The 11,441-nt window shown below is 40.4% G+C and overlaps 1 protein-coding gene across 1 annotated transcript; it reads left to right on the top strand.

Moving 5' to 3' along the window:
* The first annotated feature begins 1,080 nt into the window (after window positions 1-1,080).
* On the top strand, window positions 1,081-11,313 carry dennd2db (DENN/MADD domain containing 2Db). Its single transcript, XM_062546141.1, has 13 exons — window positions 1,081-1,461; window positions 2,201-2,300; window positions 3,454-3,632; window positions 4,279-4,391; window positions 5,169-5,238; window positions 6,191-6,268; window positions 7,862-8,002; window positions 8,133-8,281; window positions 8,552-8,726; window positions 9,234-9,284; window positions 9,626-9,707; window positions 10,003-10,245; window positions 10,426-11,313. Exons 2-13 carry the CDS (start codon window positions 2,210-2,212, stop codon window positions 10,506-10,508), a joined length of 1,455 nt encoding a protein of 484 aa, XP_062402125.1. The 5' UTR covers window positions 1,081-1,461; window positions 2,201-2,209; the 3' UTR covers window positions 10,509-11,313.
* The last annotated feature ends 128 nt before the right edge of the window (window positions 11,314-11,441 follow it).

Genomic DNA, 11,441 nt, shown 5'->3' with positions numbered 1-11,441 from the left:
CAATTCTTCTTCATCGCCTAGGAAGGACATAGAGGCACAATTCTCAATTGGCTTTCCTCCTATCTTACTGGAAGATCACTTTCTGTCTCTATTGGCAATGTTACACCTGTAGTTGACATTTTGATAGCTCAGGGGTCAATTTGGTCCTCTGCTTTTCAATTTTTATACATGCTCCCACTTGGGCCTATGATTCAGCGATACAATATTGTTTTATTATTCATATGCAGATGACACACAATCTGTTTCCTTGTGAATGACATTCATCGCTAACTCCCCTGTCTATAAAACCGTGTGAGAATGTCAATTTAGGTGTGATCTTAGATGGTGATCTTAACTTTCAGAAGCACTTAGTATTTCTAAGACTGTGTTTTATCATAGTAGGAATAATATCTATAGGTTAGATGTTTTCTAACTCAAGCAGACTCTGACAAGCTGATTTATAATAGTTGATTGGACTACTGTAACACAGTCTTCGCTCTTTGCCCCCCCTCCCCCATTATCTACCATAAAGCAAATAATATATTTTAAAATAGCCTACCAGTTATTTAAACTGATTATTTTTTTATTTTTTTTAAATTGATGAGTGTAGCTCCCTCCTGACATGCTCATTGCATACACCAGTCAGATCCCTAAGACCCTCAGGTAAAAGGCAACAGAATTAACTCAAACTTTTTAAAAGCTATTTAAGTAATTTAATTGTTTATGTTAATTATTATGACTTTTTTAAAAAATATTATTATTATTATTATTATTATTATTATTATTATTATTATTATTATTATTATTATTGTGCATTCACTTTTTATTATCTTCAAAATCACTTTTATTCACTTGTTATTAGGCTATAGGCATTTGAATTTCCATTTTATTATGTTTCGCATAGCCTATTATTATATCTAATAGCCTAAATCTTTATTGTCTGGTCTTTATTATTTATGTTATCTTTATATCGTTACTTAGCCTACTATTGTAGACAGAGTTTGGAAAGGTTTAGCCTGCGTTATTAATGCGGCCGGTGGGTGGAGTGTCATTGCTGTCATTTCAAGACACCTCCCCGAATCCACCTGAGTTCTAGCCTAGGACAGTGTGCGCACACAGGGTAGTGTCGAGCAGGGGGGAAAACAGACTAGTTTATACCCAAGACACAGCTGATTGCACACGAGCAAAAACGTAAATATTTTAAAAAGCTATGAACGTGCGAAAAACGGAAACGGGATCAACAGGGACGTAGGCTACTCAGAAAGTTTCTGAATTGTACAGCACGCGAGAAGGCAATGCCGTTGGGCATCTGATGATGAGACAGGAAGACCGCGTATAAAACATGAGCGCACAAGGACATAAGGTAGCCTACTTCAGCGGGTTCGAAATGTGTCTTCACGGCGATGCCTGATGCCCATTGTCGGCAACAAAATTTTAGTCCTAGGCTGACAGCTGGCTGTAAATAGCCTACGCATCAAACCTGTAAGTTGGCAAACATTATCAATTTTTAACAGACTTGTTGAATGAATTACTTCGAAATTGTTGCCTAGGCTACTTAACCTCTGACATTTTAGAATAAAATAGGCTAGACTACACGTTGTTTAGTCCGACGTTTCTCATGTGAAAACTGAAGAAATGGGTTATAGGCTACTGAACATATTAAACAGAAACAGAATGTAGGCTAGCGGTATGACCAATGTGAATAGTCCTACTTTGAGTGTTTGGTGTTTTTAAAGTGTTTTTGGTAGAATCATTAGGCCTACTTACAGGCCAGTGTTTTGCTTCAAGTGTTAGCTCAACTAACCAAGGCTACAACATGTTCTCACAATAACAAAGGGAAAAGGTCTTTTTGGGAAAAACAAAAGTTACCAATCCGGTTGTGCAGGCTCAGTGACTTGGAGCCAAGTGTCACGTTTGCCTCTGTGATTTTGTCATTGCTGGCCATACATGACAACCATTGTATGACTGTGACCTTATGCTTTTGTGTTCAATAGCCTGTTAGTGCTCATCAACTTTCCCACCCACCTCACATCCATCAAGGAATAACTGTTGTCTTTTTGATGATACCAAAAAGTCACATCAAGCCAATTTTTACAAACCAAAAGGAAAATGTTGCCCTTGGTAGCCTAATGTCAAATGAAATGAAAGTAACTCTTATCTGTCATTGTTTCCCTCATGGTGATTATAAATCCTCTCTCCTCTTTCCATAACTCCCACGCAGGGTGCCACTATGTCCAGACAGACCGATGAGCGGGACTCTGGCACTTTGAGGAGACTGAGTAGTGTGTTCTCAACCATTAATGCAAAATTTCACAGCCACCGTAAGTGATTAAGTTAATAGTCGACAACAAAGCAATTGACTACTCTGTATGTTATATTCTACATCAAATCTACTCTTAATTCAGTAACTCATTTATTTGTGTAGAAATGTCTAACCCTAGGGCAGCTCAATCATGGCAATGATTTTGGGAGCACCAACAATTTTCTAAACTTAAAAGAAAGCATATAAAACAGTTATGTTATACAACAGTTACCACTGAATGTGCTGGATCTGTAGCTCAAGATCAAACAAGAGCATTTCTTCAAAACAAAATATGGCAAAATGCTGTTGTGTTAGCCTATATGTTGTTATTTTGTTTTCATAATCGTTGGAAGTCATAATTGATGCAAGTCATAAGTGGTGCAATGTAATCTCATGTGGTGCAATATAATAATATAATCTCATGTGCACAGTCATCATATTGACCTGAAGGCCAGTTGAATGCTGAATTTGCATTGACTGTACAGGAAGTATCCTTGTTCTTATCTGTGTGTCTGTTACTGTAACATGCTCACGGGCAGTCAGGTTGAAGGTGTGTGTTTGAAGGTGAAGGAGTTTTTTTTATGATTAGTATTTCTCAGCTGTCATTCAGTTGGCTGGGATTCTCAGGTGTGCCAGATGTGTTCCATAGAGTTGGAACAAGCTGGGATATCAAGTCTCCCATGGTGACAGTGGACAGCCCTGTCAGAATAGCTATTGATGGTATTTTTCTGGCATGCAAATATGTAAATAGAGCTTCCTCATTCACTGCCCCTGGTTGCTGATGAAAGTGCCACCATCAAATCACATCAAAGATGTCATTGTTAAGCGGCACTTCCCTTGTATTTTTGGTGGGAGCAAACTAATGTCACAGGCAGCATTCTGTCCTTTGTAAGATCTAAAGTGCATTGCATTGGGGTGATGTCAGACACAGTATTATTGGCACACTACGGTAACATTGTTTGTCTCTGCAATTTATGGAAATTGATTTTGTTCATATGTACTATTTAAGAAATCTTACTCTCAGATACTGTAGGACAATGATCAGTTAGAGTTCTTACTGAAGTGAAGGAACATAGTGTAGACTTGGCTAACATGTTCTGTTTCATTTGTTACAATACCTACAGTATAGGGAGTCAACAGAGACTGTAAGTCCTTTTTAATTCTATCCTTAGGAGGAGAGAGGACACCCCCTGGTACAAATGCAGGTCTCCAGGCACCAGACTCTCCTCGATCCCAGGACCAGAGCAATGCAAGCGGGCAGTTCTTCTTTGAGTACCTGGTCGTGGTCAGCCTAAAGAAGAAGAGGGGCCAGGATGGCTACGAACCACAGATCACTTACCAGTTTCCTAAGGTTAGGCTTCAGTTAAAGACACACAGCAGTGTCGTGTGAAAATAAAACTTCACACCACATCAACTTGACCAGTATTTAAAAAGCAATTCAGCAAAAACAAAGATATTAAATCACCAGGTATTAAAATAACTGTAGGATCATTAAAAGCACCCTTTTAAAGGAAACAATGCAGTCCAAAGTAAATTCAAGATCAAGCAAAATCAGGGGAGGTTCTCTGATGAAAAATGTGTTTGTAAAGGGGACATAAAGGAGGTCAAAGAGGTCTACTTGTGTGATATCCTGGGGCAGATCCTTCCAGAGCCATGAGGACCTGACTGGAAATGCTCTGTCTCCTTTCGTTTTCAGTCAGTTCCCTGGAATAGATAAGAAAGAATACCTCTGTATCCATAGACATATATCTATGTCTGTATCTCTATGAGAGGGCTATTTATTATGTCAATGACTGAGTACTTTGCTAAGTTACAGGAGTAACAATCTGACATTAGTTTACAATGCTGAATTAGATGTGTTTATTATCCCTCTAATATTGCTATTGGGATTTGAACTGCATCCACGTTCTTCATGCCCTCCGTTCTAATCTGCTAGTAATAATAATAGTTGTATAGTGTGTAAAGAAATGTTACAAGTTGTGTTCTGTATTTGTCAGCGTGATGCAATGGGTCAGTCACAGAGAGAGGACGAGGAGAAGTCCTTGAAAGCCATCCCTCTCTTTTGTTTTCCTGAGGGAGTGAACTGGGCCCCACTGACTGAATACACCAGGTACACACACACACACACACACACACACACACACACTTTTAGACTTATGATAGTCTTTGGATCATTTTCATTTCCTGCTTGTCTTGATTTATCTCTTCCTGATGCTTCTTGGAACTCAGTAGATACTGTATGTTGCATGGTATGATTTCACAATCAGAGTTATTTAACTCATGCACCCGCATCTACCCCCGCCCACAACCCCTCACACACACACACGCGCGGAAAAAAATACTCAGTATCGTTCATATGCCGTTCACAGCTTTGTAGTATGCAGGATGTGGTTGTTTGTAGTGCAAGCTTTTCATAGGAGGATGTAACAAAATGGAACAAAATTACTCAATCTCCTCCAGCCACCAGCCTAGAAACCGGGTTAACATATTTACTGTATATCATGTAACTGTACTGTTCTGGTGAGGGCATTGTGGAAAAGAAAACGGATGTTTTAATGTTGCTGTTGTTACATGAGTGAATGAACAGTAAATGTGGCTGGTCTGTGCTATATATTGTTCTGTCACATGTGTCTCCGTGGACGTAAATATTTAAAACTTCCCTCAGTGATTTACTAACACCACACTCTCTTTGTGCTGCATCCATACTCAATTTGTTGTCTGTTTTCATACCATGACGAAGAAAGAGGGAAAAGATTGTCTTTTCTAAAAGAAACATTTCAGCCTCAGCATTTTTCAGTGTAATGCTGTTTTTTCCCCCTCAGATACATATATGATGTGAGCTTTACTCCCTCTGACTTCCTTCTCTTTCATCTTTTGTGTATTTCAGTGAAACCTTCTCTTTCGTTTTGACTGAAATCGATGGTAGCAGGCGGAACGGCTATTGCAGAAGATTACTGGTAATAGAACAATGAAGACTTAAATTAAGCATACAGTTGATATAAGTCATATCATGCAACACCAAATCCGACCCTTTTGTGATTGCGTCTTACAGTTTTTCACAAATGCCAAAACACTAAACCCCATCCTCCGAACCATATGCTCAGTTGCCTGTTAATTGAGATCACTCTTCTGGCAAAACCATTTACAGTTTTCAAATAGTATAACAACTTGCTTTGACTCTTTTTGCAAAATTCGAAATACATTCTCCTTCCATAAACATTTTCTGCACTGCGATGCACTTGTGATGCATAATGACAACCACAAGATTATCACAACTCAAAATTGATCACACTTCTTTCAAATTATGTGTCACAACCATTATAAGCCAGTTCAGAGTGTAGACATTCATTGGACAGTGCTGGTTCATATCAACAGTGGACAGAAACTGTTAGTGAGGCATTTAGCATTTTCTTCTTATTTACAGTACTGTTTGGTTTTGAGCACAGGTAAAACTGTTTTGAGGCGATTTGATTTTGCAAAAAGTGTCAGAGGTTTTGTGAATGTAGTTTGAGGATGCCGTTTTGAGAAAAGGGTGGAAGGTTCCAAAAAAGTGTTTTTGCAATTTGAGAAACTGAAGATAAAGGAGTCCCATATTCTGTTGTTTAGTGTCAGCTGTTGTTTCCCTACTGGTCTGATGCACACAATGGTACACAATATCAACAAGTAGACCTTAAGGAGAAACATGCTTAGTAGTCATATGAGATGTGGTTACTAAACCATGGGAAAGTTTAGAAGTTATATGAGTATACCACATTTTCTGCATTTCATTTCAGCGACGACATTAGTATTAGTCATACCTCATATGGGAATGTAAACACAGGAATATTACTCAGTCGGTGTTCAAATACCGTATGTGAAATAATAGCATAACAGAAGCTGTTGTTTGTGTTGTTGTTGTGTTCCTTTCAGCCGACTGGTAAAGGTGCACGTCCACCCGAGGCCTACTGCATCATCAGCCGAGTCGCTTGCTTTGGTCTTTTCTCCAAGGTGAGCTGTCCCACGCAGGGTTTGGAGGTGGGGTTGGGGCAGCCGTGACCTACTGGTTACTGGGTTGCCGGTTCGATCCCCGACCAGGAGCAAAAAAAAATGTGGCCGGGGAGGTGTTTGAGATCTGCTCTCTCATGCCCACAGCCACGGCAGAAGTGCCGTAAGCAAGGCACCTAACCCCTCACTGCTCCCCGAGCACCACTGTAATGCAGCTCACTACACTGTGTGTTCATTGTGTGTTCACTAATTCACAGATGGGATAAATGCAGAGACCAAATTCCTTGTATACGCAAGTATACTTGGCCTATAAACTTGATTTACTTTGACTTCACCCATGATAGACAATAGTTTGTTTAGGGTATTTTTTCTCTGCAACTGACTCTTCAGTGAGTCTAGGTCAATGTTGACTACAGAGACTACTCTCCTCACTAGCCTATCCAGCCAATAGAGTCTTTTATATTTAAACCACATTGAAGAGAGTTCTGGGGAATGGAGACCATTGACTGATAAAACATCTGCAAGAGTTTCCTACATATGTTGAGGGACCCTCCAGGAAGCAAAGCCAACTCTGCCCTTTCCTATTCAGAGCACTTTGAGGAAACTGGCTCTTAAAGGCTTCCTACGCTAGCTTTTTACCTGAATATAACAGCTCCAAAGTCATGTTGATGGTAAACTGTCTTCTAATAGGGAAAACCATATTCCTTCTGCAGCTGTAGTCTAGTCTAGCCATCTATGGAGACCCAGCCTTGCAACTTGCTTACCCCGATCTGGAGAATCACTTCAGTAAATCAGGTTTCTATGGCCAAGTATACTTTAAACACAGTTGTTCAATAGCCTACTCTATGTATTACATTGTGTAATGTTACCTTTGGAGTAAACATTAAAGGATCCCAAAACTGCTTTCAACATTCAAGTATTCACATACAAGGAATAAACGGAATAAAGCACACATTGTCATCGGAAGGCAGTAAAACCAAGGCAGTTCAAAACCTGTGTTGAGGAGGCCACTTCTGGGACCCAGCACAGTTTCAGGGTAGCAGATGTAACAGTAGCCAGCTGGTATGATTGCTACACAATATGTACGTTATGTAAACCTCGCTTCCTAACACCTTAAGACAGGTGCTAGTAAGCGATGCTAGCGCCCATTGATTTGAGCTCCTTTGCTAGCATGCCCACCTCATAATCCGAGTTGAAGCAAGTTACCAGTTCAAGTCTGGGTAGAGGAAGGGCTGAGCTGCATGGTTAGATAGATAGATAGATAGATAGATAGATAGATAGATAGATAGATAGATAGATACTTTATAGATCCCCAAGGGGAAATTCAAGGTTAGTCAAACACAACATAGTTGCACAGACTTCGTGTGCTCTCCAGTCAGTCAGCATGACCAAAATCAGTGCTACTGGTTGATCAAAGGAGAAACAAGTTAAAGCACACCACACACCCTCAGTCACCCTCAGTCTCTCTGACCGCAGTTCACTTTACAAGCACATTGAGTCTTCTCTTGTGAAGCGTTCACTTCACTCTTCTTCTGTCATGTTCTGTTCTGTTCTTTTGTAGCGAGGGCCTTTTATGAATGTGTGCTTTCCCGGCAGATATTCGATGAGGTGGAGAAACGAAGACAGAAGTCCATGGCTATGATCTATCCCTTCATGCAGAGCCTGAGGGAAGCCCCTTTTCCTGCCCCTGGCAACACAGTCAAGATCAAAAGCTTCATCCCCGAGTCCGGAACTGAGGTGCTGACTAGTGATCGCAATGCTGCTGATTACCCCACAGTTCCCCTGTCCAGGGCTGCTTTTATCAACTCTCTGATATTATATGAATGTAATAATGTATATATGACACATTTTTCCTTCTTGTCACCAGATCATCAGTCTCACGCGACCCACAGACTCATGGCTGGAGCATGTGGACTTCCGGACGCTCTTCAGCTGCCTTAACAATGAGGAGGTGCTTCAGGTGTTTGCTGCCACTGTGCTGGAGCGCCGAATCATCTTCATTGCTGATGAACTCAGGTAATTGACTACCTATGTCATGGTTGGCTGTAGAATACCCTGTGACAAGGCATGAAACGCAGTGGATAGACTTTTTGTCTCTTGTCATGTTTTGATATTGGCACACTGACATGAAGTACAACTTTCTTACTGTTTATACTGTAAGTCTTTTTTTTAAGTCTTGTATCCTGTGAATGTTTATGTCCTAGTTACTTAATTTAGGGTTGTAACATTTTGTAACTTTTCAAGGCAATACCATTTTCAACATTAATCATTTGATGTGCACTACAGCACCCTGTCCCAGGTTATCCATGCTGTAGCTGCCTTACTCTACCCGTTCACATGGCAACATACCTTCATCTCCATTGTGCCTCAAGTTCTCATAGATGTTGTCATGGCGCCCACTCCATATTTGCTGGGTGTTACACGCAACATGCTGGACTTGGTCCTGGACCAGAGTGATGATGTGAGTAGCCTGCTCAAAGGGCATTGCAGTCAGATGTTTACGTGAATGCACTGTAGTAATGCATTGCGCAAGAAAAAGTTTACATGATTGCCATGATTCAAACTGATGATGTCATGCAGCACTTATTTCCATGGCAGTCTGCAGTGTGTTATGTGTCATAAGTGTTTTTTTTTATGTAGTCCTATGTGCTGTTCTCAGTAAAGGGTCTCCAGCCTGTTATCCTAGCCCTTAAGTGTGTCTGTGTTCTGTTTAATGTTCAATCCCCTTGGAGATGGGTTCAAGGAAACATAGAGGAATGTGGACTTTTTTTTTTTTTTTTAGAAAAAGGCTCGTGTTTTTTGTTTAAGGAATCTCGATGGTCAGTAAAGGCTTAGCTTTGTGTCTTGTGAGGACTTCCAGATGTCGAGTGACGTTGATTAAGCAAACTAGATTAGACGATGTGGCCACAGGCCAGGGGAACTGGGTCGGTGATTTTCATTTTGTTTCGGTTTTGTGCTCAATTCACAGCTTCTGATCGTTGACCTATCAGATGGTGCACAGGAGAGGTTCATCACACGGGTGAGTGGTACATTTGAAGGCATGTATGACCAGGAATGAGCTTTCATTTTATCTTTAATGGACACACACACACACACACACACACACACACACACACACACACACACACACACACACACACACACACACACACACAAACAAAATGAGTCAAAGGTTTTCACTCTTTTCTCTCATTTTCACATGATTCTAATTCTGAAGGAGCCGAGGGCATGAGTAGCTATAGTAGCTCAGACAGATTTTGTATTTTTGGCAGTAGTATCTGCAACACAGCCAAAGCATTCCCTCCAGACCCACAAAAGATTTAACCCCAGACTTCCCTACCTTTTCATTTCTCTAAACAGCTCGGAGACGAGGACACCATCATCCCACCCAGACTACAGGAGGAATTACTGCAAGCGCTAAGTACCAGACAACCAAACTCAAGTGAGATTTTGTTTCTGCTTCATTAGGGTTTTTGTTTGGTCTGGTCTAGACAACATTTTCACTCTGTTTATATGAGAGCTGATAATGCTTGGAGAGGCTTGCCATTGAAGAGTTGTTGCATACAAACCACGTATGATTAAAAGTATGCTGGCTGACTAAGGCCAAAGGCATTTTAAAAAAACTCATGTAATGTACTGTCTTTTAATGCTTATGTTGCATGAAAACACATTTCCTTTGGTGAACAGCATCACACTAGTGGTTAATGGACACGAACTGCTGTGTTGTCCACTTTCAGCCGCTGAGGAGTTGAACAGGGTTATCTCTGAGGCTTTCCTGTCATTCTTTGTGACGACGGTTGGACACTTCGCAAGCCATGTGAGGCGCGGAGGCAGTGGAGGCCAGCCCGGCCTCTTCAACAAAAAGAGCTTCTGCAAAGCCACAGAGCCCAAGGCCAATCGCCATTTTGTTAAACACTTTGTGGAGACGCAAATGTTTGACATCTTCATACAAGAGGTGGAAAAGCATCCAAATAGGGAAGGTCAGAGATGTCTCCTTGTCGTTTTTTCAAAAACAGTTAAATTACCATTTTGGCAATCGTCTGTAAACACACAATAGAATCAAACAAGAGAACAGTAGGAGACTGTTCCGAATTATTATCTACGTAATTGAACAGCTTGTATTATATAATCAGTGTAATCATTGTCTCTGTTGTTTTCAGGTTTCTTTCATAAAAAAGTGGCTGAGTATGAACAGAAAAGGAAAAGTGAGAAGGGCAAAGGATGGGGACGTGTGGGACTGTAAGGACGGGCATCATGACCAGAGCACTGTCTAATCACTGCTTTAGAAGTCCACCCTCTTAGTTCATGTAATTACTTTGGTGTGAGGTGTGACTCTCTCTCTTTTCACCAAACTCCTGTTTTTAGGAGATGGCGAGAGTCAGCTGAAAGTGCTTAGTGTTTTATTACTCCTTGGCTGCTGTGACGGTTTAACCTCAGCTAGCTCATACGAAAGAGCATTCCCGACATGGTTTAACGTTTTCAGCGGAGCTATTTCCATGGAAGAATATGTAGGAGGGCTTCATGGGAAAACCTGTAGCTTGAGTTTCAAGTATGCAAGTTGCCTTAATAGGATCAGGGACATTTAGGAAATGTGATCATTTCTAAAGCACTATCACTTGAATAAAAGTGTTCAGGGTAGCTGCTGCATGTTAAAAATGTGCTCACTCTTTTCCTAGTCTACAGCAGACTCAAAGAAGACACTTAATCCAGTGTCAAATTTAGAAGGATATTTAGTTGTATAATGTGAATATTTAACTTTTGTTGTGAAGATTGTCATTTGTTAAACGAGACTATAATGTGCTTGTTTTGAGCATGTTCCTATTTCCTGTCAGCCGAGTCACTTATAAGATATGGAAGAAAATGTGGTTATGGCTCCACCTGCCAGATCTTAATGTTAATATATACTGTCTCAAACATCACATTCTTGCATCAAATGTTGTGTCTCAAGTATAACATGTCATGTAAAACCTTTATATTTGAGTATAAGGGTGTTAGATGTAAGATGGCACTTTATTTTAGTTTTGTAAATAAAATATTAACAAGTTAAAGCTTGGAGGATTATTCTTATAAAATACTGTACTTAAGACGAGATTCGATGTGTCATGCTTCACGGTCATTCATACATCTGATGTAGGTTAATATATTGTTATATATTGACATATGACAGGAATCGGGC

This window comes from Sardina pilchardus, chromosome 9 (assembly GCF_963854185.1).
Source record: "Sardina pilchardus chromosome 9, fSarPil1.1, whole genome shotgun sequence".
Lineage (NCBI taxonomy): Eukaryota > Metazoa > Chordata > Actinopteri > Clupeiformes > Clupeidae > Sardina > Sardina pilchardus.
The sequence above is the reverse complement of the archived record's forward strand: the minus strand, read 5'-3'. Positions and strand labels throughout refer to the sequence as shown.